Below are 24,968 nucleotides of genomic sequence, written 5' to 3'. Positions count from 1 at the left end.
CGCTGCGGCAGCCGAACCAGGCGGTGGTGGTCGAGTGCAGGCGACGAGCATGTCCATCGCAGACGGCGAGGATGACGACGAGTGGTCTAACATACTCCCCGATGACTCCGCCTCCTAACGTATTGTAAACTATTTTAGCTGACTCGAATGTTTGCACTTAAGAGAAATATGATACATTACATACACACACAAGCACATGCATGAACATTATAGGATCGATGCAACACGTATACACTAAAGGCTCATTGCAAATCTGTATAATATCTTAGGTGCAAACAGACGGGTTGTGTTTGCGGCATTGTGGATAAGAGATCTGACGAAGCACATTATACATGTATATATGTAATATAGACTTGTATATATATATATATACTACACGAAGTACATAGACGTGGATATATACACACACGCATGCATACACGTACGTACCTGGAGCCAGTCAGAGGAGTCCATGCACGCTTGAAGAGATGTGAGACCCATTGTTTGATATGTTTTAGCTTGAGGTACGTAGGGGAAGACACGTTCATGAACGAGAGAGAGAGAGAGAGAGAGATAGAGAGAGAGATGGCTGGTGACAGAGAGAGGGGTGAAGGGGGAGGATGTGAATAAGAAGGAAAAGAGATGCGCCACTCTCCTCGGGATTGCTGTCACCATTCAGATTTCTTCGACTTGGACCCTCCATTTTTAATTTCCAGAATATCTATCTATCGTTGTTGTTAAGAAAAGAAGTTCGAGATTTAACCTACAAAAAAGAATGGAAATGCATAATTAATTACCCTCGTTAAATGCATTTTTTTAAAAAAAAAAAGTTTACTTGTCTTTTTTTAAATAAATTCATCCCACAGATTCTGATTTCAAAATTCAAAAACTGTTATATGAACTTAAAATCGATTTCAAATGATTTCATAACTTATAACTCTGCTTCTTTTTAAATGTAATTAAACATTAGATATGCATGCATGTGGCATTCTTTCTTTGACTAGATGATAACATCATAAAACAAAGATGAACATATATATAACATAACTTTCTCTTACACACATATACATATATATGTACTTATTAGTTGAATGAGCTATTAATACAATACGTACAAATATATATATATATATATATATATATATATTCCCGCGTGAGCTCTCTAAGTTTTTTTTTTTCTGTATATCCCTTTGCCACCTTGATTTTTTTCACGTAATGTGACCATTTTCTTCTTTTAGATTTTAAGATTATATATGTCATTAGAAATGGAATTAAATGTTGATTTAACATATGGTATGGTTCAAGGGAAGAAAACCCAAGATTCGTATATATATTCATCCCGCGAAAAATCTATGTATGATAAAATCTTTATATCTTTTGATCATATGTTTGTGATTTAGAGGAACTAAACATCTAGTATTAATTGTAACAAATATTTTTAACAAAAAAAATTTGTAACAAATACGTATCCCATGACACATACATACATACATACATATATTATATATACATGCATACATACATACATACATACATACATACATACATGGGAGATGTGGGGCCTTTGGCCTTCGTCGGTGGTGTTCCAATTTACTGGGGCCCTCACAATGTGTCTGGTCACGACCAATACTCTCTCAATCACTTCTATCTTTGTCGATCCAACGGTCACGATCAACCCTCTGTGGGACCACCAGGAGAATGAGAGCCGTCGGATGGGTTCAGAAATAGCGGCGTGATCTTCACACAACCAGACAAAGCAAGAGAATCAAATTTTTTGGGAGTTTCCGATAAAGGTATCGTCTAGACAAGAAGACGACGAAGACTACTCCCACTTGCGGGGTCCAGCGCGTGGGCTCCACTCGCCTCCCGTCTCAAGCAAAGTATCTATTCCCCCTCCACGTGGCACGCTGTCACAATTTTGATTCTCTTTGGCATCCATATCAGATGGAAGTTGACGTCCGAAACTGTTATAACGAACGCACAAGGCAAAAAAAACATATGGTAAAACGATGATATATAATTATAAATATCCATTTTAAAAATAATGATAATTATGTATATTTTATTAAATAAAATCAATGGCAATACATTAATCTTGAAGTCCTGTGTATGCTGAGAATTCAAATGTAAATTTCGCCTTGTTCATTTGGGCCGAAACGCCTAAATTAAATGATAATATTAAAAGGATGACGGAAAAGCAAAATGTATAAAATCATAACGAATATATATTTTTTCATTACATCGGATTCTATATGGAATGATTATTCCATCTTTCGAAGTATATTGCGTCACCTAATTTATCGAGGATAACATTAAAATCTTGTATTTTACTCAATTAATTCCTTACACAAAATATATTAATCTGAAAATTCAGATAAAACTAATATAATGCATTCCATGTATATAAAACACCTTCTAATATTGGTGTCCACAATAAATACAATTTCTAGATCCCCCCTTCTTACATATGTTTCATAACTGAATTTTTTTTAGATTTGAACTAAAACCCATAATACCATCAATAATTACTAATCAATCATATCTAAATTGTCAGTTTCGGTTGATTTATATGTTTTACGTAGTTTGATGTTATTTCGTAGAGTCAAAAATTTATCCAATGCACATTTGAAAGATAGCGGTCGGGGTTACCACCATTATAAAAAAAAAAATCGAAGATTTCTGAATTTGTTTAGATAGAATAAAGTTGGTAGAATATGTAGTTTTGGTTTCAACAGTAGAAGACAAGTAGCAGTAAGAAGATTGTAAGGATATAGGGGGAATTCTATACTTAGTTTTTAGGGAAATCAATAATAATATTTCTTTTAAAGAGTAAAAAAAGGACATGGAAATTCGAAAACGGTGAGCGAATATAATACATGATATGATTTATTGGACCCACCCTAAATTATGTATTGTAACACTACAACTCAGGTGAATAAATAAAGTCGTCTCTCTCTCATTAAATTAATTTGTTCCATTAAATCACTGATACATAGAGAAAATCAATTTTTGAACGAATTTTGAATGATTATACCTAACAAAAAGATGTACATTTTGAATTGGAATAACATGGTATCTGCAATTACAATTCAGATAAATGTTTGATTAAGTTTTAGAATCATATCTTAAAATGGTATTATGCTGTGTGTGTGTGTGTTTTTTTTTGCAAAAGGTGGACATATGCCAAGATATGAAAAAGGAATAAGTAACATTTTTTTTTGTCGATTTTATGATATTACTTTTCTTTTGTAAAAACAATATATTACACATATAAAGTTTTGTTAGTTATATAAACCATGCACTTAAAATTTTCATACAAAATTATGAATATATATATAATATCATATCAAAGATGAAAATGGGAGGGACTGTACCTTGCAAATCTATTGGAAGATAAAGAGTAGTTTGACCAAAAAAAAAAGATACATTTTTATTTTTTTTATCTGACTATCCAAATTATTTATAATTAGTCTATAATCATTTAAATATTTTAATACCATAGCTTATGCTAATATTATCAATTTATCCCATAATAACATCATGAATAAAAATAATTTTGCAACCTTTTTTAATTTTGGTAATGAATAATCATAAAAAAATGTTTGGTAAGAATTAAGTAACCATCTAAATATTTTGTAAATCCAAACCGGAGGTTAAAGTCATAGCAATGGCGGTTGGGCCTTTATGACAAATGTGCACTTTCAAAATAAATGAGAACATTACTAATCTCAAAAAGCCTCTAAAAAATCACACACACACACAGGGGTGTTTGATTTTGCCCCGAGCCCGAAGTCCGACCCGGACCAATCCGAAAATTAGCGGGCTTCGGGCATAATAATCTCGGTCCGAAAAAATCGGGCTTTCTGACTGACTTGAATCGGAGTTCGGGTTCGAATTGGATCGGTCCGAAAGCCCGATATTTAGAAAAAAATAAAATTTACAAAAGAATTTATGCAGGCCGATCCGGTCCGGTCCGACCCGATGCAAGTCCGGTATATATAGGGTCGGACTTCGGATTTAACTATTTAGGTCCGAAAAAAATCGGGTCGGCCCGAACCCGAAACCTTCGAGCCGATTGTGAGCTCGGACCGGGTCAGACCCGACCGATTGACACGCCTGCACACATATCTATATTTATGAAATTCGAATTTTTGAATAAAATGTTGCTCTAAAATATGAGCACCAACTTGCAAGTGAAAAAGAAAAGACAAAGTGCAAAAGCATTATCTATTTATTTACTAGGGAATTGGGCTTAAACAGAACAAAACAAGAAGCCTAATGGACTTCATTCTAAAATAAAGTAATTGCGCCACGTGACGTGTGTATTTCGGTTCGGTCGGTTGTTGTACCTATAAAATAACCGTTTGGTTACTGAAATGGTACAACCGTTTGGTTCGGTTCAGTTAATAACCGAATAAAACCGGTTTAACGATCGGTTAATCCAATTTTAACCAAACAATCTAGGTTTTTCTTCGCTTTGGCTTCCTCATCCCTCGTCGGCTAATATTCAAACTCCCGTGAATGGCGTGAAGTCTCGTCGTCTTCAACCCGCCGGAACACCGTCGACCACCGCAACCGTCGCCGCTACTGTCTCCGTCGCAGCACAGTCACTGCTGCATCCTTGGGGGTTCCGGCGACCGACAAGATAATCTGTGTATCTCGCATCTCTCTCTTCCACCCTCTACAGTCTCGTCGATTGCTGCAGCACCGTCGCCACTACCGTTTCCGTTGAAGCGCCGTCACCGCTCAACCCTTGGAGATTTCGAATCCGTTTTGACCAACCTTCGTCTTCACAGTCTCCCTCTGCATTTGCCTTGTTCGTCCGTCACTGCCACCGTCTCTGTCTCGCTTCAGGGTATGGCTTCCAATTCCATCGTTCCTCCATCTGTCTTCCGGTTTCTGGGTCTTGCTCATATCGATTCGTTCGTTGCTGTGTCTGCTCGATGCTTTTGTTGCTTTCGATTAATTTGCTGACATTGATCAGTTTGAAGCTCGATTTGGGTAGATACGGGAGCTCAGCCACTGTGTGGTTCTTCGTTGCTATTTACCTTTTAAGAGTTTCGGTTTCGCTTCGGTCTTGGGTTATTTGGTTAAAAAAAAATTATACCATTCAGCTATCTTTGGTTCGGTTAGAATTCGAGAAAATTTCTATTTTCTAAGAATTTTTTAATTTTTTTAATATTTAGTTCGGTTTGATTCGGTTTATTATAATTTTTTTAACGGTATTATTTATTTCGGTTCGACTCGGTTTGGTTCTTTGAAACCAAATCTATTTTGGTATTTATTTTTAAGTTTGTTGAGTTCAATTTGATTTTGTGAGGGACCACGTGGATTGGAAGCAGATTTAACGGGTGCAAAACTGTCTTATAAAAATACAGGGCGGAATTGTATTTTAGTTTAAAATAAAAGGTCTTATTTCGAGTGGGAAACGATCATATAAAAATAGAGGGCGAAATTGTAATTTTGTTTAAAATAAAAGGTCTTGCATGCAACCTAACGCCAACGGTCATAAACCTTTCGTATGCACAAAATCCCTAAATGATTTCATCCTTGACACTTCTGTTTCTGTCTTCTCCGATGGCGATTTTGCGCTAAAGCTCCAATTGGATGGCTACTTCTAGTGGAATGGCTACTTCAAGAGACGTCCAAGACATCGTCTCCAAGCTATCGTCGGATAAAGCCAAGACTCGTGATGTAAGCTGTTTTAGTCGCTTTGCCCTTGTTTGGTTTCAAAGTTAGCATTTCGGCTTCGTTTTGCATGTTTCCTTTGACTTCCATGGCGGGTTCTCAGAATATGATGCTTTGCCGTTTCCTTTTTTATCATCGATTTCTTCTCTAGGGGTTTTGGGAAAAATAATCAGATTATGTGGAAAATTTTGTCATGTGGGTTATGATCGTTAGTGGGTTTCCTTGTAGCTTCGAAGAAAATTCAGGATATTCGAGAGAAAAGATAGAATCTTGGACTGCGTTAGTGCTATATTTTCCTATTTTTCCTGCCACTGCATCTCCTGTCTTATCATCTCCTCCGACTGTATCGTATACGTTTGGTTACCCTTGCCTTTTTTGTTTTCTTTCCCAGAATATATGGGGATTGAAAGAGAAAATGGTATCTTCTTGGGCTTTTCTTGTGACAAACCATAGTGTGTCAAATGGTAGTATGGTTCCCAGGGAACACCAGAAATAAAATATAAAGTCCGACAATGATGACTAAACTCTAGAAAATTATTCTAGTGTTCTTGAACGATGTTATAATCCATGGTTTTGTGTTGATATATTCCCAGAAAATTACAGTTATTTTATGATATTGTTGATTTCAAGTTGTTGCTTTATGTTCAGGATGGCATCAAGTTATTGAATACCTGGCTTGAAGGGGAAAGGTCCATTAAGTTTTGCAGATTTATTTCGAAAAACACTGCAAAGCTTAAGTTGGATGAGATTCCAAACTGTACGGATTGATTTTGACATTGGAACTTTTGTGCTACTATCAAACTTTTATCTAATTCGCATGTCTTAATTGACCTTGCAGCTGAAACGTGGCCTTTTTTGGTTAAACTTCTCATCCAATGTGTATCCCTGGAGGTATCAGGTAGTAAGCGACGGATGCCCAAGTCAACTGTTGCTAAGACGCTTCGAATTGTTATTCAGAGAGCAGAAGAAACGAAGTCTGCTGGTTAGAAATTCTGTAAAATGATTTAGCTAAAATACTCTTAAACTTATTTAACACTGGCCTTTTGATGTCTCAGGTGTACATTTCCCTTTGTTGTCGGTAGCTAAAACACTCTTTACCCATATATATGATGTCTTGAGCAAAACCCCTAGCTTCCAGTCTGAGTATGGGACCATACTGCGACATCTTTTGGCAATTAGGGAGTACCAGTTCCACATAAGAAAGCGCACATATTGTAGTGAGTTTACTTAAACTTCAAACATGCTTAATTTTCTTATCTTGTCATCATTATGGTGGTATTTTACCTGTTGCATTACTCTGAAATCTTAATGCATTTTTTCTGCAAGGTTTGGTTCTTCTGTATATGGATAGAGTAGAAACAGGATTTTGTGATAAAAGCAGTGGTCAGCATAGCCAGAAGGAGGATGCTTTTCGTAATATCCTTACGCTTCAGTCACTTCTAGAAAACTCCCCTGGAGATTTTCCCGATGAACTTAGGGAAGAAATAGTGAAAAGGCTCAGGCAAATATTCTCGTTTGTGAGGTCGCTGATTTGTTTGGAGTTCAAATTTCTTGTTCATGTTCTTAACTTTTTTTGAATAATGGTAAAGTCTTACTAGTTTCTTGTAACATTTCTAGAGACGAGGGAAAGCTCTCACGTAAGCTTATCGAATGTGTAAATACGTTCTTGCTGAGGGATGGTCCTAATTTGGGCCCTTTATCATTGGAGCTTCATAATGTGGTTCGGCAGTTTGTGTTCCGTTGTTGGTTGGCTACCCATGATAAAAGCCTTAAGGTTGTTTTCGTTAGTTGCTTATTACTTTTATGATTATGTTCTCAATACAATTTTATGCCCTAAATTCTTGTTGTCTTTTTGTTCTACCTTGCAGGAGATACTTGCATTTTATGCGAGGCTGCAACTAAATTTAATGAGAGATTCTAGTGAATCTAGTTCTCTTGTGGAACAACTTCTTGATGTGGTTTCTCGAGAACTTGATCTAGGTAGTTCAACAGGTTCTGCATCATGGTAAAGCTTGTCTGAATCTTTTTTCTCCCCCATACATACATACTATTTTATTCCTCTCGTCAAGTGATGAATTTATGATGAAAATATTTTTTAGGGGTGATTCGACCAAGGTTGACAAGTTTGGTACATTAAGCGGCTATCAAAATGGTTTGGTGGAGCTGGCAGCTGATGTGTTCTATCGGGTATCTGTTTTATAGTCTAATTTCTTTCTTATATTTAATAATCGTTCACATCGTAATCAACTTGGAGTTCAATTCAAATTTCTAGCAGTCTCTGGAAGTTCCTGTTTACTAAGTATATTTAGTTCGCATTATGATTTTATGAAGGACTTATTTTCTGTGGTGAAGTTTGCTTTGAGTACTCTGGAAAGCATTCTCTCTTGACACTACAATTTTGATCCCATTAGATATACTTGTAATTAGTGGACATGCTTTTTTTTTCCCTTAACTTTCTTTGTGTGTGTGTGAGAGAGAGAGAGAGCTGATATTCATAACCTCTTCAGGCATCTGGTAATACATCTAGGCTGTCATTGGCGGGCAAACGAGCTCGAGGGCAGCATACTACATCGCGTCTGGTTGAGGCACTAACTGAAGGAAAATGGCTATGGTATATTCTACAACAGAATATTATTAGTGCACATTCCTGTTGTCTAGTTTTAGCTATTTATTCACTAGTAAATGGCATTTTGCTTGGTGTTTTGTAAACTATTTGTCCATTTGTTAGTAAATTAGTCCCTTGTTCCTGATTTCTCAAGAAGGCATATCTTTAACAAACATTCTAACTGAAGTGCATAAGCTTTATCCAGGTGTGCCACTTTTTGTTGTCTTGTTCGGACTTATTGCACTCGTATCAGTCAGGATCTTCTTGTTTATTGGTTTCAAGCTATCTGTGCGGATTTTCAAAGGTAATCGGTACGGTTTTGTTTAGATATATAGTGGATCAAGGCTGCTTTCTCTCATAAGGAAAAAAAGGCTGTTAGAATTAGAAATTTGCTTGCCAATGTACATCTAAATGTGTCCTTTTCCCCCTCCTTATCTTTTGTGTATTACAGATTTCTGAACTGTGCCAGTATGAGGTGCTCTTATGATGGTCTGTTGTGGACTTTGAGGTAAGTCTCTGATGAAACTTTGTTGAATATGCACTGGTTCTTTGATGTCATCGTGATTAGTACTTAAAAAATTCAAGATGGAATGTTTTCAAGTACTCATAGGTCAAACTCTCGCTTAATGATCTTTATAAAATCGAACAGTTTTAAGTTGTCAAATCATTCTGAACATCTGCTCCATTTGACAATTCTGTGACTTAATTTACATCTGAAGGGGTTTGCAAGAGCTCTCTTCCATTTTATTGTTTCCAGATGCATCTGCGGAGATACCTTCAAAGTCACCCTTTTCCTCTACTGAGGTATTTCGTTTGTCTGCTATCTCCTTCATGTGTGAGAGCATACTGGTCATAGTTTGTTGGATAAGCTTTTTTTTGTTGCACCATGCATTGGTGAGGATCATAGTTGAGTTGGTGTCCTTGCTTCATGCCATATTTGGTTGCTATGTCTTGCTAATATACCTTGAGGTAAGCACCAACAGTATCAAACTGTGAATGTTACTTCAGTGTTTCTAATATAGAATAGGTGGTACTACCGTGGTAGCATAGGTATTTCTTGAAGCCCCTCAAATTATGGTGAAAAAAACTGGGAAATAATGTTGCTTTCTTTGAATCTTGGAAGGAGGTTGGGAAAAAATGAAAAAAAAATCTAGGAAATAATGCCTGCATTTAGGGTATTTTTTTTCATCTTGATTTGGACAAATACTGGACACTAGATTCTAGATATATGACATTTCTAAAAATAACCTCCAAATGACTTGCCTTTCATGGTTTGACTCAGGAGCATATTGGTGGTTCATTATGTTCTCTCTCTAAATTGTTAAACAAAACAATTATTGAAAGATAAATGCCTACATTTACTTGAGTTCTGGAAAAGTTTTTGTTATTTCTGTTTTAGTAACTGAAATGGTTTTTATGCCATTTTTCTTCATGAGTAACATTTTTTTCTATTTTTTGTCTTTGATGTTGATGTTGATGTTGATGTTGATGTGTGTCTTTGAAGCCTGCAAGTTCTTTGACTGATGCAAACAATATGCAGCTAGAACGTGGTTGGCAGATGATCTGGAGTTCTCTAATCCATGCACTAGCTACATTCAGCAACTTGTCTACAGTTGTATGTATATCTGCTTACCTTAAATATCTGCTTCTTTCTAGTTACTACATATCCTCCTCTATGTTTAGACAATGATTTCCTACTCAAAGAATTCAGAGAATTCGGAGAAAAATGTCATGTTGGCACATATAGTGATTTGATTCCTTGTTTAATTAACTGTATTCATGAAAACCTATCTGTATTTTTTAATATATGGTTTTTTGGTAATTCTGTCACATATTTGGAATATTTTGTAATCATATAGGAACAATTTTAAAGTTTTTTTAGGAGCAACAAAATTAAGGGGGTTTCCAGGTCATCGGAGATGAGTTCTAGGTTTGTTTTGATAACTTCCCAAAAAATTTACATGTGGATTTGTATTGGGTAACAAAAAAGCCTCGAACTTGTGTACAGGTAACAAAAAAAAAACTGTTTTGAGAAATGTTAATCATTTGGTGAAAAATTGTTAAATATCTAGACCTTGCTTGTATTATTTGTGTCTAAGTTAGCTCTTTTCCTTTTTTATGGTTCTTGGTATTTTTTTATTAATGTAGGCAAGGCAAACTAACCATTTGATCCTTGTTTATTTTATTTGTATCAAGCAAATTGGTTGGTGTTATTTTAACTAAAAATTGGCTTTTGGATGTTCTATGATTTCTATTTCAGTCAAGATTTTATAATTGTTTTTGAGGTATCATGTTGGTATAATTTCAAATGTTCTTATATTTTTCTTTTTCCAAATGTGGATAAAAGTTAGACTGTCATGCTACTTCATGAAATGGGTGGGTAACTGAAAACATAGCCAGGAGGCTTGAGATGTGGATCATCATAGGCACAGTAGCGTGGAATAATCCTGGTTGTTTTGAATTGTTATGGATCGCTTACTTTTTCATGATTATGAGCTACTGACATTCACATATATGCAATGGCTAATGAAGCTTTGTTGTAGAATTTGTAGGTTAGCTTAATTACTTTATTTTTCTGCAGGTTGATGCAATTTTGGTGCTTCTCGGATCGATAATATCTAGTGTGAGTTTGTAATTTTTTACACACTTTTTTTTGGCATGTATACGGCTTACTTATTTTGTTCCTTTGTTCAGCGCCGCATAAATGTGGGAATTCTTCCTCAAGAAGTGTGGGATCATCAGTTATTCAGACATATACGCTCAGAGTAAGTGTGCCTTCAAAACATCATCACAGACTATGTGTTTAGCTAATTTTCTGGTGTGCCAATAGGTTGGAAAACCATGTGGAACCACTTGCCCTGGAATGAAAAAGAACAAAAGAAGTTTATATTCATGTTGGTGGTGTTAAATGCTTTACTACTTTTTTTTTCCTCAGTGAGATTACTTTGCAATTGATGGTTGGTAGGCCTGGAAAGTTAGAGAATTTTGGTCTTCAAATTCTTGAATGTTATACTGATCCACCATTATCTATGGATGATAACGTTTATTCAGGTCAGCCTTGTTCTTCATCGCATGTTACTTTTCACGTATGGGTTGCCAGGTAAGCAAACCGGTTCTTACTGGAAACTGCATATGGTTTTGTTTAAAAAATTGTCACCTTTGGATGTTTAGGAGCTCGAGGTGCTGTTTCTTATAGATACTTTGTGCAGGGAAACCTACAAGATGATTTGCATCTTAGAAGAAATCTCTTGAGAGCAGTTTTTGACATTTTAAGCGGGAAGGTATGGTGAATTCTATTTTTGAGAATAAAGATAGATGTTTTCTTTTTCATAGACAAGGGATTCATCTAGAAAGCAAAAATAGTCTGATGATTTTGGTACCTTCCATTGTATATGTGGTGGTTAGTGAAGAAGTCTTTGTATGTGATCTGACATAACCACTATTTTGAGTCTTTTTCCTCATAATGAGGACAGTGGTGGGATCTTAGTTCTATTTAGTGCATTTGACAGACTGGGTACAATTTTGATTCCATGGTTAAACATTAGCTTTCTGGTTCTTATTCAGGTGAGATGACATTGAAATTTCATGCTTTTTTATTATTTCTCTCTGGATAAAAGGAAAGGTGCTACTTGATTTGCGAAACTTGACATGTTGTGGGATTGGACATGTAAATATCCTATGCAGTTCATCATTTGAAATATATTACATTGCATTACCACTTCCAGTTGTGGACTTGTATGGATCTCATTGTTCCACTTAATCATGTTGGAGCCTTGATTTTGGGCTGACACGATTCCTAGGGTCCTTTTACTCTGAATGAGAGAATGGTCTGGCTTCTACCAGCTGCTTCTTTTGCACTATGTGCTGGTCGTACAACTTCAATTCAATTCCACGAGGAGCACCTCCCAACATATGCTGAATGGGATACCAACAAAGTGGCAAATGGTGTGGTGAAGGTGCTTGTTATGTTTTTCTTTACCCCTGTGGATTTTATGCCTTATTACTCTGAAATGTTTGTGGGGACATCTTCAGGAGTTAATTTTACTGGTCCTTTGTTTCTTTGGCAGATGGATGATCTTGATGCAGAAAGGACGTTTGGACCCTTTGAGTGCTCTGTGGAGGTCCTCACAAGAATTTACTCTAGTTCTAGCAAGGTGATGAAATAATTATTTTTTTTACCTTTTTCTTGACTTGTATCTATGCTGAAACTTTTTTCTTGTTCTTTATACTTTCAGACATCCGATAGCCATTTTTCTGATGGGGTACAACTACCTAAAATATTAAGAGATCCATTGTTTCATGATATGGATGTCTATGTCCTGAACATTATCCAGGAGAAGGATAGTGAGAAAGGACCTCTATCAGATGTCTTTATGGAATGTTGTTTGCTATGCCATTTCATACACGGTTCATCCATCATGAGGTTCATTATCTTCTCCTATTTATTTTTTGTAATCATCTTGTTTTTTTCCCTTAATTTTCTTGGGGAGAATACTTTATTGTTTGGTTCGCTTTTTGGGTCATTTTTAATCTTATGAGTGGAAGAATTAAGGTTGTCATCTGTCTTATCAGGATTTTTTTTCCTGTATGGTAGTTATGTATCTCTTTGGTGGTCTACTTGATTTATAACCACTGTTCATAGTTATCTTCAGATATTTGCTCTTCCTACTTTATAATTATGTTATTTTTCTGCATGGAGTCTCCCTTAGTTCAATGCAAGTAAGTGCGTAAGGCATGGCTATTTAACTTAATTCCGTGTTATGCTTCTGCTGTGTTAAACATTTTAGATGAAAAGATGAAATAAATTGGTGGTTGTGAATGTTTCTGCACATTCTCACCTGTCAAACAAGCTTTGGTAGTTAAACTGTATATGTTCCTCAAAAAACTTATCACTTGGATATCCTTTTTGCTTTTCACAGGAAGGGTGAAGGAAGCTGCTTGTTTGTCTCAAAAGCATGCCGGTATTTGTTAGGAGTGCTGGATTATGCCGTTGAATCAGTTTTAAAAAGCTTTAACGATTTTCAGTGGCTTAGTTCCTTGGGCTTTGGCGCTGACTTTAATGACAAAAGCTCAATAGTTGTTTCGTTTAGGTCTCTTATGAATTCTCCAATGTTCACTGGTGGGAGAAACCAATATTGTTCTCCTGCTGATTATGATGCTGCAGTTCACTCCTTAAAGAAGCTCTTGAGGTCACTTGCTCAAGTTTACACAAAATATACTGAGTATGCATGGAATATGCCATGTCAAGTTTTTCCGTCAAAATCATCAGCACCTGATTCTCCTGATGTCAATAGAATCATGGATATGGATTTAGATCTAACTGAAGATACCAAAGACATGGATATTATGGCTGCTGGTGGTAAAGCTACACCCAGCATGCCGATTTCTTTGGTGGACTGGAAGTTGGGCATGATATCACTTATTTCATGTGTTTCTCCGGTTGTTCAATTTTCTACATGGGAAGTTTTATATAACCTCTTGGAGAATGAATGCGATCCGAAGGTCTTTCAACATTCTTATTTATGCGTCAATAACTTGAGCTTTTGTGGTGACCTTACTGCAGCATCTTAGTCTATTCCTTCTTCACAATGCAGGTGGTGGAGAGTATACTGTATAGCTTGTGCCGCCTTTCTTGTTTGACCTGGATGCCAAGGATTATAGATCTGGTACGGGATTTGTGATTGCTGATTTAAAGCCCAATAAAAAGCAAATTCAGACAAAGAAAATGGATTATTTAAATTGTCTTTAACTAATTTTCATGTGCTTGCGACTTTCATCTCCTTACTTTCCAAGGTAAATTTTGTGGATAGCTTGATTAACACACAAGTGAAGCTCAAGTGTAACTGTCTCAACATAGTCACTGATCTCCAAGTTCTACTCCACACTTTATACACCTCGAAGCTGGATTCTTCCGGATGCCAGACGAAAGAAGGAGAATCTGATCAGGTAATGTTTTCACCTGATTGAGTTGATTATTTGTTTCCCTTTCATGCTCTAGTTTATTCAGTGCTCAAGTAACGTGCAGTTCCTTGTGCAACTTGGTGCAATGGTGAATAAAACTGCTGAATATGGTCTCCTCGACTGGTTTGGGCGTGTCAGGCTGATCAACTGCATATGCAATTTTCTCTTGCTGAATCCTCAGATTGGCCAGGTGCTGTTTCTCATATAACATGCTTTGTTTTTAGTGTTGAAGCACTGGAGTAGCTGAGACTGATGATAGCATGTATTGCCAATGTTTTCATTCCTCTTTACGTTGTCATGAAGTGGTGAGGGTACACGTTTAAAATTGATGCGTCAAAGTTTTATGAAGATAAAATATGGTATATTCTGGTTTTGGACAGGAAACTTGAGGTCTTCCTTGCACTTATTACATGTCAGAAAATGTTCAATCGAAGAAAAAGACAATATAGTTTGGGAACTATAAAAACGGTTTTAAGAAATGGAGTAAGGAGAAGTAGGTAAATATTGTTCCTGCTATATATTTTGGTGCTTCTCGCCGAGAAGTTCTCGGTTTTGTTTCTTGGCGGTGTTTGCGCTTTTACTTTTCTGTTTGACTTTTTACGCTTGTTGTTTTTTGTTAAAAAGTTTAGATTGTTCCTTGCACATTTCCTCCTCCTCTGTTAATTTCATGTTTGGTTTTTTGTTTAATCGATTTCTGTTTTAATTTATACAGGCAATGATTGAGAGACTTCTTTTGATGTTGACTGATCCTGATTATCGGGTGAGGTTTGTCCTAGCAAGAAAAATTGGTCTTCTATTCCAGACATGGGATGGCCATGAGGCTTTGTTTCAAGATATTTGGTGAGTTTCATGTTTATTTCTTCGAAGGTAGAACTATTCATGTTTATTTCGTCTAAGGTAGAGCCATTCTTCCTATCTTCTCCCATATCGAGGTTGGGGCGGGAGGGTTAGATTGTTTTTAGAAATTTGTTGTGGTTTAAGGATGGAGAGAATATGTTATTCTGCCTTTGTTGTGTAGAGAAAATAGCTACGGTAAAAAAGAGGTACTGTTTTACAGAAGTTTAATCTTCTCACATGTTATCTGATGCCATGCGTTTCTACAACATGTATAATTTTATGGTGTTCTGCTTTCTTAAAATCCTTGTGATTCGGCTGTTAGGGTTAGATTGTTTTTAGAAATTTGTTGTGGTGAAAAGATGGAAAAAATAGGTTATTCTACGTTTGCTGTGTAGAGAAAATATTCTACGGGTAAAAAAGAGATTGATCAGTTGGGTTCTGTTTTACAAAAGTTTAATCTCCTCGCATGTTTTCTGATGCCAAGCTTCTATATGTGGTACATGTTTAATTTTATGGTGACCTGCTTTCTTTAAGTCTTTGTGATTGGCATGGTTTGCATTTTGAACAGATTTAATCACATTATTATTTGTTTCCTCTTTCCGTTATATGACCTTGTTGCTGAAAGGATGTTAATTGTCTTTGAGACCTGAGACATAGAATTGAACTTGTAAAATGTTGTCTTGAATACCACCCTCTAAGTAGCCATTGCATGGTCTGGAGTCGATTTATAAATGGTAAACCGGAACATCTCTGTAGTATTTATAAATTTGGTGTACACACATGGACATGATTAATTGTTACTAATTTAAATTTGTTGCCGTCTTAATATATCTTTCTTTGTTTGGTTGTAGAATCATTGGTTCTTTTCTCTTGTCCTGTTTTCTTTTCCAGCTCCAACTTTGGTGTTGTATTGGTAGCTTCCTCAAGGGAGAAGATGGTCACTGCTAGGGATGTTTTGGCTGCTGGTCCTCAGCCTAGCACTAAAATGGAGACTGTCATTATCACCCTTATGCATCTTGCTTTCCACAGTGAGAAAATAGAGTTGGAGGTAATAGTTTAGTCTTTTGGTATTAAACATTTGAATTGCTTCCTACTAGGCTCAGTCACTCATTTATTGGAACAATTACACAGGCTATTTTCATGATGTGCACAGTTTCTGCTATTGATCCTTGTCACAGGTATATTCTGCATTATGGTGGTGTTCTATTTTGTAGTGTACGGAGAACTGACTTCTGCTCCTCTGATATTCTTGGTTCAGGGAATTGATCACTGCAGCACTCGATAATCTATCTACACAGCTCCATTATCCATCTAGGTTCAAGGTGCTAACTTTTGGTTGTCTATTTATTTCTTCCGTACCTGTGTAATGAATGACTTTATATTCAAGTTCAAATTTAATTAACTATTTATCTGTTGATCGTCCTGACATTTTACGTTGATACAGGGTCAGTTGTTTTTTTCTTCTACATCTGCACTTCATAAATGCGACCTAGATGATTTAAAATTTGCCTGTTTCTGGAACTATTTTTACAGTACCTTGAGGAACTCTTTGGTCCTATCCTCTTTTGCTGGATAGCTTGTGGTGTTAGTCTAGCTGCTCTTGTTGAGGTATGCTATTAACTAAGAGTTTATGTACTACATAGTATTTAACACGGAAGGTCGGTCCATCTTTTCCATTATGATTATATACAACCTCGTAACTCCTTGTATTTGGCCTGTCTCGCTGTTTGAAAGAAATGAATGTATTCATTTCATTGAATCTTCTCTATTGAACTACATTCATTTTGTTTTCTTATGAAATTGTACGCTAAGTGAGGTTGGTTCCATGTTTGACTCTCTTGTTATAATCTTTTATGTGTACAAATAACACTGTTAGAACTGTGTTCTGGTGGATAAGTGGCAGAAGCTAGCTTGTTATTTTGCTTTTTTACGCATTGATCTATTATGTCGAATAAAAACTACATTCTAATTTCAAAGTCCGAAACAACTAGTTGTGATCCTGGGTCCTAAGGATAGTGGCTTTATTTTGGTAGTTTTGAGAATGAAACGTGTCTATTTTCGCATACTATATCATCTGGTGATTACTTTACTGCAGACAAGGCAGCTTTTCATTTTGGACGCTGAGGCAAAATATTTCATCCAGTTTTGTTCCCATTGGCTGCTTCCAGCTCTACTGGTACACGGGGATCATGCCAACCTTAACTGGGTTGCTAAGGTGAGGTTGCTTTCATATCTCTTTTATTTCTTTGCTGGTTTACAGAATGCAAAGACCAGTTTGTGGATAGTGCTTTTATTAGACATTTGTAACAGAAAAATGACAAATGTGTCCCTTGGATTATTTATTCTTTCTGGTTAGATTTTGGACCGAATTAATATGACATCAACTGCTTGATCTCCGGCCAACTAATGCTATCTACAAATTGTTGCAGATAACTGGCAGGCCTTTGGCTGTGATGGTCAGGGAGAATTTTGTGCCGATCTTTTCAATATGTATGGGGTTACACTGTAGTAAAACGTCTGAATGTGAAAAAGGTGCAATAGAGCTTCAGAATTCAATTTTGCATGTGGCTGAGATCAGCGAAAATGAGAGGGATAAGCTCATAAAGCAGAATATGGTATGATATCTGTACAAAATGTAGTACATGATTTGAGCAATATTTTTAGCTTCTAAAAGTTATTCTGTCTACCCTAGTACGTATTTGGTATTTGTGGATGAGCCAAAATGTAAGCATTGTTAAGCTGCAAGATCAACAGTTTGATGTTTTCTTAGTGACCTAAGTGGTAAGATGATTTTGGGCCCATCATGCAGTATAACCGACTCTGGTAGTTATGTGAGCAGCTAATCGTTTAGATGGAGAATGAGGAAAGTAAAAACTTGTATTTGCCTTTAGCTTCAATTTTCTCCGAGATCCTAGTTTCATAGGACCTTTCAATATTTTTTGCCAAATACAATTTAGAATTTGTTTAAATTTTCTAATATGCTCTCTGTTTTATATGTTTTTCAGGTGGCTATTGTTAGTTTCAGTTTTTCCGTCGCTTCCTGTTGTTCAGAACCTCCACTTCCTTTTTTTTCCCGTGACACTGTCGCACGTGCCATTCAAACAATTGTGGATGGCTTTCTGGAAATGTAAAATTGCTTGCTCAGTAATTGACTTCTTGGTTTTTTATTTGTTTCATTCACAATGTCTTTATCGCTTTATGCAGGTCTGATTTTCCTGTGAACTCTGGTCTTATTGACAGGATAAACATTTTTCGCCCGGATAGGGTGTTCATGGTACATATTTAATTTGATGATTGGATCAGAAAATTGTTATGTTCTTTAACATACTCTCTCATGACCCTTTCTTGTTGTTTTACAGTTCATTGTAGAAATACATTACAAAATCTCAGCCGCATGTCACCATCGGCGTACCCGTCATCATTTGGCTGCACTTGAAGTGCTTACTAGTATTCTTGGTCATAGAGCTTCAGTTCCTAGTTCCTTCAAGTGCGCAGAATCCCAGATTTGTTTTCCTTTTTGCCAACAATCTAATTTCTTCCAATTTATTAAACTATGCTTGAAATTCATGCGTATGAAAATGAGTATATTTTTTTCTCTTATCTGCATTTCTCCTCTTGATGGCCCTTATTGATCTTTTAAGATAAGGTATCATATTGGTAAGCTGACTATGTTGTTTTTTTTTTGGTTGGGGGTGGAGATTACCCTTGGACATGCCAACATGATAGAATTATGTTTCTCTCTTATCTGCATTTCTCCTCTTGATGGTCCTTATTGATCTTTTAGGATAAGGTATCAAATTGGTAAGCTGACTATGTTGTTTTTTTTTTGGTTGGGGGTGGATGTTTACCTTTGGGCATGCCGACATGATAGAATTATGTCTCTCTCTTACACTAGTTTATTTGATTAGATTATTAGTATTTTTGATATTTGAGTATATTCTTTGACCAGCATCTTTCTATATTAGTTTTGTTCAATGAGAGACTGAGCGACTTCTAGGTTTTCCGTGTTTCCTTATCTTCTTTACATTCTATGGCCCAAATTTATGGCAAGATATGTTGTGTGGCATCTCCTTTATGATGCATGCAAAATCTTTGTTGTTGTTCTGTATTTTTTAATTCGGAGCAGTTTGAGTTAGTGACTTCAAATAAAGAGTGATTGTTGTTTAATTATCATTGTGGACTCTTGCAGTTATCTATGCAATCTAATTGGAAAATTTATCAGCTATCATGCCCTGCAAGACCAATGCTGTGTTATATTTTCTTACTTGTTGGATTCGTTCATAAGCAATTCGACAAAGGAAGCTGTCAGTGTACTAGGTGAACAACTTCAGGTGTTTATCATTTGTATTTTTTCAGCATTCATGTTTTTAACTTCCGAGGACTGTTTGAGCTCCGATGAAACTCTTAGTATTTTCTTTTTCTCCACCTGTTATTTTTGTAGTTTTTGGTCTCAAAATTGGTGACATGCTGCATCAACGCTGAGACAAACATTAAAGGTTCCGGGCCATCTGTAGCTTTAAATTTACTCCACAAACTCATTGTTGATGCAGATTCGTCTCTTTACGACGATATCAGAGTAAGTGTCCTACATGTGGAGTTAAATTTCTTTAAATAAGTGCTATGTTTGGTACTACTGTATAGAGTTTTTATCTGGAGCTAATATTTTGTAAGAATTGTCGAGACATTTATCTTTTTTTATTGTGTCCATGTATTTCAGGATTTGGAGCCATTCCCCGACATGGATATTTTTAGAGTCCTCCGAGAATTTCACATTGGGTTATGTGAAGACTATTCTCCAAGGAACCATCTGTTGAAGGTAGGTCCCTGTATTTCAAATTATTCTGTTTTTCTTATTGGAATTTCAGTCACCCACTTTATGTTTCCTTGTCATCCCTCCTAACAGTGTGCTAGAAGATCTTGCTACCTTCCACCAAGATTTCTTTCCTGGAGGTATCACTTATATTTTTGTAGAGTTTATTATTTCCAAGATATGCAGTAAGGTTTCTTTACATTCGAGGACAGGAATGTAGTGAAAAAAAGTGAAATGATGACTGGGAATATATCCTTTCATTTTAAATTGGAGACTTTGGTTTTGCTTATCTCATTACAGAAGGAATATCTAGATTCTAGAAAAAGAAACATATCTGCTTGTTCCACTTCTTTTGTTCCTCTCACAAATCCTTTGCCTTTTTATCTTTTCTGCTATGGGTAAGCACTGTCTACTGAAGCTTCTATGTTGCTGTCATGGATGCAATTTTTAAGTTCTACTTTGTTCCAGGAGTTAATTCCGGAAGGCAGACATTGTTTACTTTTAATTGATCTGACTGCTACCTCTGCAGCAATTAAGTGGATAGAGTTTGACCAATAACTCGTACACACTGCATGTAACTCACAAAGGTGCTTTTAATTGATAATTTGTTTGTTGCAGTCTCCAAGCACTGCACAAGAAGTTTATAGCTGTTGAAGCTTCTAGAGAAGACAACAATATTAAAACTGCAGACATAGTATGGCATTCAGACAATGAAATTGTTAATGCTGTTTGGACTCTTGTCCATATGTCTGCCTCAGATGAAGCAGATAGTATGAGGTCGTTGGTGTCTGATTTTGTATCCAAGGTATCTTTCTCTTACCTTTATGGTTTACCTGTTCTTGCTGATTTTTTCTTTGTTATATTCAGGACTCATCCTCCCTTGTTATGAATGCAGGTTGGTATTGGGGATCCACACAGTGTTGTTTTCCATCTTCCTGGGAAGCTTGGCTCATTTCATGGTTCTCAATCAATGAGTCATGATATTGGTTCAAAATTCAGATCTTGTGCTGATAATGGCATATCTGATGAAACCCTTATTGCGCTGCTGAAAATTTTGAAGAGATACCTTCTTGATGAATCCGTTAAGATCATAGATGTTACATCACAAACCCTTCGGGTGAGTTTTGCTGTTCTTTGTTGGCTCAAATTCGATGGTTGTGCTAAATTTTCTTAATGTGTGGCCAGAACCTATTTTGCTTGGTTGCACTGAATTTTGTAGTAGTCTCTAGATTTTGTTTATACTTTCTGATGATTGTGATACACTCCAGTCGAAGTTCAGTTGTTCTGAAGCATTCTTTGCTCAAGGAAGTTCTTGTATCTTGATGATAATTAAAATCTTCATATACTAGATTCTTTTTCGTACCCCAAAAAGTAATGGAATTCACCCAAGGCATTCAAAGATTCAGAGAGTTTGTGGTACTATTTGCGGATTGTATCATCAATGCAAGGCGTTGGTCTTCTGTTTTTTACTCTTTCCTTATTAGTATTTTTGATATTTGAGTATATTCTTTGACCAGCATCTTTCTATATTAGTTTTGTTCAATGAGAGACTGAGCGACTTCTAGGTTTTCCGTGTTTCCTTATCTTCTTTACATTCTATGGCCCAAATTTATGGCAAGATATGTTGTGTGGCATCTCCTTTATGATGCATGCAAAATCTTTGTTGTTGTTCTGTATTTTTTAATTCGGAGCAGTTTGAGTTAGTGACTTCAAATAAAGAGTGATTGTTGTTTAATTATCATTGTGGACTCTTGCAGTTATCTATGCAATCTAATTGGAAAATTTATCAGCTATCATGCCCTGCAAGACCAATGCTGTGTTATATTTTCTTACTTGTTGGATTCGTTCATAAGCAATTCGACAAAGGAAGCTGTCAGTACTGTAAGTATTTATTTCCCCTGCTTTTAGGGAATTCTTTCAACCGAAAGGGGTCAGAGGGCATTATCATCTTTTGATTCATGTGACAGATCTCTGATTGAGGTGAGATTTCAACTCTGAATTTGCTATCAGCTAATCTATTCTTCCTCGAGTTGCTACCCTCTCAGCATTCTCCCATTAGCAGCATGGTTTCTTTTTTCCAAAATAGTATCTCGAGATATGACTCCCTAGATGATATTTATTGGGTTTTCACCTCTGCATTAGGATATATAAGAATATAACTGCCATAGCAGATGCCCATTATTGTTTTGTCTTTGTACCAAATGTTTTGTTTTATATATATTCTTCGACTATAATTTGTTGCTGCTATTTTCTCTTAGGTGCATGGCAGGGGCGTTGACCTTGACATTGTTGAGAATATCTTACTGGATCACCAAAAGAAAATCAAAGGTAATCAATATACAATGCTTCGCCTTCCAAGAATCTCTTTGAATAAGACCTAGAAGTATCATAGAGATTAGGTGTTCTTTTGTTGTTCTATTGATTTCAAAATATCGGAAATATTCAGGCAAGACTTAGAAGTATTAAAAATCTTAGTTCCATTTGAAATATTCTAAATGGTGTGGACACATCTTTTCCCTAGATTCTATAAAGTATTTCACTGCATTGCTGAGCCTCTGGAATCTGGATGTAGGGTCTCCTTTGGAAATTGTTGAAAGCCAAATTCATCGTGTTTAATGAAGTAAAGGCTACAATGCTTCGACTTATGTTTTTTTTTCATTTTCCTGGGTAAAGAATGGTTCATTTTCGGTATTGTCAGCTGATAGCATCTCATTGGAGAAGTCTGAAGTGTGGTCAACTGAGAATAAAAACTTTGAGACATGGATTTGTCAGCTTGTGTACTCTCTCATTGCTTTCTGTGAGGATGTGACAATAAGGTATCAGTTTATTTCCTAATTACAGAGGGAATTAATTTTAAAGTTCAAACAAAAGCTTATTGCTGGCTGGATCATGTTTGCTTTTTTGTTTAACAGATTATGCCAGCACATAGCACTGCTGAAATCCGAGGTTTCTGAGCTTCTTTTCCCAAGCGTTGTTGTTAGTCTTGCTGTAAGGACTGGAACTGATGTCAATTTATACAAATTGATTTCAACACAGGTAATATTTCTTGTTTTTGTTAGTCTAATATTGCAAGTCCTTCCAATTGTATACCCTCTCTTTTATTAGGGTTTATTTTCTTTCTCATATGGAAATCTGATTTTTCTATTGAACTCCGTTCCGCTTTTGCACTCTGCATTTCTTATTACTGTAACGTTTGAAATTGTCACCTTTCTTGAACTATGTTTTGTTTGTTGTGGTTAACCTGCAAAACTTTTGTCTCCATTCGAGTTTATCTCCCTCTTTGTCTCTCCTAATTAAAATATTCATCTTTGCTGCTACTTCTTGATACCCTTTCAGGGCTAGTATCCAGCCGGCAATGCGGGGGTGCATTTGCTAATCCTTATCATTTTCCTTCTGCAGGTTAAAGAGTATATCTTCATTGAATCAAACAAGCTAACCAAATCGAAGCAAATAATGTTGAATGTCCTTAATGATCTGCGAATGTGTTATGTTCTCGAAAGATTGAGTTTTTCGGGACAAACAAAGAGAGAAAGTTCTAGGGTAGGTATCCCAATCCAGAATGATTTCAATATCGTTATGTTTCATGGTTTCATGGTAACTGCCAAGGAATAATATCGTGTTGCATAGGCGATAGTCTTCCTTACCAGTGACCACACATTATTTGTGCATCATGGAAGACCAAAATTTAGATTCTGCTGTTTATATCTATACATTGTCCAAATTTGATTGGTATGTGTAGATGATGCAACTAAAATTTGAAATAATTCTTAGTTTCTTTCTTCTTCATTGTTTCTTTCTTAAAATAATCAAGATTTTCCAGCTTGATGTAGTGTCGAAATCCAACAAGTATAAGACATATTCTCAATTCCTTTTAACATTAATGTTTAATGCTATTGTAGAGTGCTAAGAATTCTAGCTACAACTCAAGGTCTTCTTCTGCCTCTATTAATGTTAGAGATGTTGCAACTGCATCCAATGGGATAGCAGGTTCCGTGACTACAACTTGGGACAAGGTATTTTGCCTCTTGTGTTTGGATATTGTCTTGTAAACAATGTGTTTATGCAAAATGGAGGACTTGTCATTTTGTTGCTGCCCAAATTTGTTTCTTCCAACTTTGGTTGTGATATCATTCATCACTTTATAATCAATCAAGAAAGATACACGAGACAGTTACCTAGCTACCATTTATATGATAAAGCTGTTTGCTATTTAGGTATTTTTTTTATATCATTCTATGTGGTACTAGTTGTGTAACATGTGATTCCATTACATTATTGGATGCTGACTATTTCACTTCATCATTTCAAGCATATGTAGGATTGCTATTTTTCTCTTAATCTATTTTGATAGTGAGAGACTTTTACGTCTGTCAGGTCTATTGGCTTTCCATTGATTATCTTGTTGTCGCCAAGTCAGCAGTGGTGAGTAATCCCTTTATTTTTAACCTTTGGCCAATTCTTGTAAGTAAGGCTCTGAATTTTACGGTGGTACAGTAACCAATTCATTCTCCTCAGGCTTGTGGTAGCTATTTTACTGCTTTCATGTATGTGGAGCACTGGTGTGAAGATCAATTTGGCAGTCTCACCTTAGGAGATCCAGATTTTTCTTATAGTGATATGGTAAGTAATTGTACACTTAATGTGTGTCTTCTAATTGGATTACTGTACGGGATAATACTCTAGGTAACCAAGTAGTACTGTAATAAGCATTAACTTTATGGTTAATCATGAATCTTCACCATGTATGTAAGGTCCTCTGAAGCTTTTTCTACAAAATTGTTGGCACAAGGATCTCGTTGATGACAATTGAATTGTTTAAAAAGAGTACGAGTTAGCACAATATCCGAAAACAGAGAAATTGTTCTTGTTTTAGCGGCTGTGTAACCTATCCTTTTGGTGTACAGCTGCCTAGTCATGTTGAAATACTTGTGTCAGCAATAACACGAATAAACGAGCCCGACAGCTTATATGGGGTTATACAGTCAAACAAGGTTAGTTTTTTATACTGGTCCTTGGTGTAGATTACGTTTTTGATCGTTTCATCCACTCATTTGACATGTTTGCATATCATGGTATGAGTTGCAATTA

General features: G+C 36.1%; 1 protein-coding gene across 2 annotated transcripts in view; it reads left to right on the top strand.

The window, feature by feature from the left end:
- Positions 1 to 4,295: 4,295 nt before the first annotated feature.
- Positions 4,296 to 24,968, top strand: part of LOC104818218 (serine/threonine-protein kinase ATM) — a 30,803-nt gene continuing 10,130 nt past the window's right edge. The window contains exons 1-50 of one of the 2 annotated variants that reach the window (XM_019203081.1): positions 4,296 to 4,834; positions 5,577 to 5,673; positions 6,316 to 6,424; positions 6,506 to 6,649; positions 6,723 to 6,884; positions 6,994 to 7,189; positions 7,285 to 7,441; positions 7,536 to 7,672; positions 7,767 to 7,854; positions 8,175 to 8,278; positions 8,478 to 8,576; positions 8,724 to 8,780; positions 8,992 to 9,076; positions 9,813 to 9,887; positions 10,854 to 10,895; positions 10,967 to 11,037; positions 11,324 to 11,372; positions 11,482 to 11,553; positions 12,073 to 12,228; positions 12,340 to 12,426; positions 12,508 to 12,695; positions 13,192 to 13,774; positions 13,867 to 13,938; positions 14,066 to 14,218; positions 14,298 to 14,423; positions 14,946 to 15,073; positions 15,962 to 16,118; positions 16,202 to 16,248; positions 16,329 to 16,392; positions 16,604 to 16,678; positions 17,166 to 17,285; positions 17,500 to 17,685; positions 18,076 to 18,197; positions 18,275 to 18,344; positions 18,430 to 18,557; positions 19,260 to 19,401; positions 19,512 to 19,646; positions 19,788 to 19,886; positions 19,974 to 20,020; positions 20,499 to 20,685; positions 20,776 to 20,997; positions 21,789 to 21,860; positions 22,139 to 22,208; positions 22,579 to 22,696; positions 22,793 to 22,916; positions 23,280 to 23,420; positions 23,780 to 23,893; positions 24,255 to 24,302; positions 24,396 to 24,500; positions 24,785 to 24,871. In XM_019203081.1, coding sequence (XP_019058626.1) covers positions 5,587 to 5,673; positions 6,316 to 6,424; positions 6,506 to 6,649; positions 6,723 to 6,884; positions 6,994 to 7,189; positions 7,285 to 7,441; positions 7,536 to 7,672; positions 7,767 to 7,854; positions 8,175 to 8,278; positions 8,478 to 8,576; positions 8,724 to 8,780; positions 8,992 to 9,076; positions 9,813 to 9,887; positions 10,854 to 10,895; positions 10,967 to 11,037; positions 11,324 to 11,372; positions 11,482 to 11,553; positions 12,073 to 12,228; positions 12,340 to 12,426; positions 12,508 to 12,695; positions 13,192 to 13,774; positions 13,867 to 13,938; positions 14,066 to 14,218; positions 14,298 to 14,423; positions 14,946 to 15,073; positions 15,962 to 16,118; positions 16,202 to 16,248; positions 16,329 to 16,392; positions 16,604 to 16,678; positions 17,166 to 17,285; positions 17,500 to 17,685; positions 18,076 to 18,197; positions 18,275 to 18,344; positions 18,430 to 18,557; positions 19,260 to 19,401; positions 19,512 to 19,646; positions 19,788 to 19,886; positions 19,974 to 20,020; positions 20,499 to 20,685; positions 20,776 to 20,997; positions 21,789 to 21,860; positions 22,139 to 22,208; positions 22,579 to 22,696; positions 22,793 to 22,916; positions 23,280 to 23,420; positions 23,780 to 23,893; positions 24,255 to 24,302; positions 24,396 to 24,500; positions 24,785 to 24,871 — 5,907 coding nt within the window. In that variant the 5' untranslated portion in view covers positions 4,296 to 4,834; positions 5,577 to 5,586. Of the gene's footprint in view, positions 4,835 to 5,576; positions 5,674 to 5,845; positions 6,086 to 6,315; positions 6,425 to 6,505; positions 6,650 to 6,722; positions 6,885 to 6,993; positions 7,190 to 7,284; positions 7,442 to 7,535; positions 7,673 to 7,766; positions 7,855 to 8,174; positions 8,279 to 8,477; positions 8,577 to 8,723; positions 8,781 to 8,991; positions 9,077 to 9,776; positions 9,888 to 10,853; positions 10,896 to 10,966; positions 11,038 to 11,323; positions 11,373 to 11,481; positions 11,554 to 12,072; positions 12,229 to 12,339; positions 12,427 to 12,507; positions 12,696 to 13,191; positions 13,775 to 13,866; positions 13,939 to 14,065; positions 14,219 to 14,297; positions 14,424 to 14,945; positions 15,074 to 15,961; positions 16,119 to 16,201; positions 16,249 to 16,328; positions 16,393 to 16,603; positions 16,679 to 17,165; positions 17,286 to 17,499; positions 17,686 to 18,075; positions 18,198 to 18,274; positions 18,345 to 18,429; positions 18,558 to 19,259; positions 19,402 to 19,511; positions 19,647 to 19,787; positions 19,887 to 19,973; positions 20,021 to 20,498; positions 20,686 to 20,775; positions 20,998 to 21,788; positions 21,861 to 22,138; positions 22,209 to 22,578; positions 22,697 to 22,792; positions 22,917 to 23,279; positions 23,421 to 23,779; positions 23,894 to 24,254; positions 24,303 to 24,395; positions 24,501 to 24,784; positions 24,872 to 24,968 lie in introns of those variants that run through there. The other variant, XM_010547707.1, reaches the window with a different exon arrangement.

This window comes from Tarenaya hassleriana, unplaced genomic scaffold, assembly GCF_000463585.1.
Source record: "Tarenaya hassleriana unplaced genomic scaffold, ASM46358v1 Cleome29, whole genome shotgun sequence".
NCBI classification, from domain to species: Eukaryota; Viridiplantae; Streptophyta; class Magnoliopsida; order Brassicales; family Cleomaceae; genus Tarenaya; species Tarenaya hassleriana.
The sequence above is the reverse complement of the archived record's forward strand: the minus strand, read 5'-3'. Positions and strand labels throughout refer to the sequence as shown.